We start from the raw sequence: 1,450 nt of genomic DNA, 5'->3' as shown, positions 1-1,450 counted from the left end.
TTTTTGTTTGTTTTTAAGGGATAAGTGGTTTAATTTTGTTTTAGTGGTAGTGTTATTTTAGTTTTGATTTTTTGGGATTTTTTGGGTGTTAGTAGTTTTTTTTTAGTTTTGTATTATAATAATGTTGTTTCTCGTAGAGGCGCTATGAGTACTATTTTTACTAATCGTATTGGTGATTTTTGCATTTTTTTGTTTTTTAATGGTTTAATTTTGTTTTCTGTTGGTTCTTTTTCTTATCAGTTTTTTAGTTCTTTGTTGGTTTTTATGTTGGTTTTTTCTTCTTTTATTAAAGGGGGGCAATATCCTTTTGGTAGTTGGTTACCTAAAGCTATGGCTGCTCCTACTCCTGTTAGTTGTTTGGTTCATAGTAGAACTTTGGTTACTGCTGGGGTAATATTAATGGATTGTTATGTTTTTGTTAGTATGAGTTCTGATTTATTGTCTTTTGTTTTTTATGTTGGTTTTTTTACTATGTTTTTTTCTGGTTTTTGTGCTTTAGTTGAGGAGGATGCTAAGAAGATTGTGGCTTTAAGAACTATGTCTCAAATTGGTTTTTGTTTTTTGGCTATTGGTAGTGGTTTACATTATTTGTCTTTTGTCCATATGATTAGTCATTCTTTTTTTAAGAGGTTATTGTTTATGCAGATGGGTTATTTAATTTTTATTAATTCTGGTCAACAGGATTATCGTGGTTATTCTTTTTTTAGTTTTTGTGCTCCTGTTTTGGTTCAGTTGCAGATTTTTATTTCTGTGATTTGTTTGTGTGGTTTGTTGTTTACTAGTGGTTGTTGTAGTAAGGAGTATTTTATATCTCGTTTTTATTATGATTCTTTTGGATTGTTTTTAGTTATTTTTTATTTTTTTGGTGTTTTTTTAACTTTTTGTTATTGTTATCGTATGTTGTATTTGTTTCGTGTTGGTGTTTCCGCTTTTGATTATGTTGGTTTTTCTAGTAAGTTGTTTTATTTTTCTTGTTTTTTATTAGTTTTTTTTTCTGTAGTTTTTACTTTTTGATGGTTGGTTGGTTTAATACCTATGTCTTTAGCTTTTAATCGTGTTGAGTTTTTGGTGGTTTATTTTTATTTGTTTTTTATTTTTTGTTTTTTGAATTATTTTTTTCGTTATTTTTTGGTTGAATTTAAGGGTAAGTTTTTTATGGATCATTATGCTCGTTTTATTTATAAGTTAATTCCTAATTTTTTTTATTTTGATTTTGCTATTTTAGGTATTAATTATTTTTTTTTTGGAGTTTTTCGTTTTTTTTCTTTTGTTTTGTTTTCTTTGTTTCGTGGTTATTATCATTTTGGTGTTTTGATGGTTTTTTTTTTTTATTATTATTTTTTTGTCGTTTTTTTAGTTTGTTTTTAGTAGTATTAGTATAAGTTTTATTATTTTTAATTTTCGTATTAAAAGATTTGATATTATTGATAGGTTTTTTTTTTAGTTCTTC

At 25.6% G+C, this 1,450-nt stretch overlaps 1 protein-coding gene across 1 annotated transcript; it reads left to right on the top strand.

Annotated features, from left to right (window-relative positions):
- On the top strand, positions 1-1,316 carry LOAG_15579 (NADH dehydrogenase subunit 5). The gene has a single exon (XM_003151069.2). The coding sequence runs from the start codon at positions 145-147 to the stop codon at positions 1,012-1,014; it is 870 nt and encodes a 289-aa protein (XP_003151117.1). The 5' UTR covers positions 1-144; the 3' UTR covers positions 1,015-1,316.
- Positions 1,317-1,450: the final 134 nt, after the last annotated feature.

The sequence above is a fragment of the Loa loa genome, assembly GCF_000183805.2.
Source record: "Loa loa unplaced genomic scaffold supercont3.769, whole genome shotgun sequence".
NCBI lineage: Eukaryota > Metazoa > Nematoda > Chromadorea > Rhabditida > Onchocercidae > Loa > Loa loa.
Note: the sequence above shows the minus strand (reverse complement) of the source record. Positions and strands in the feature narration are given on the sequence as shown.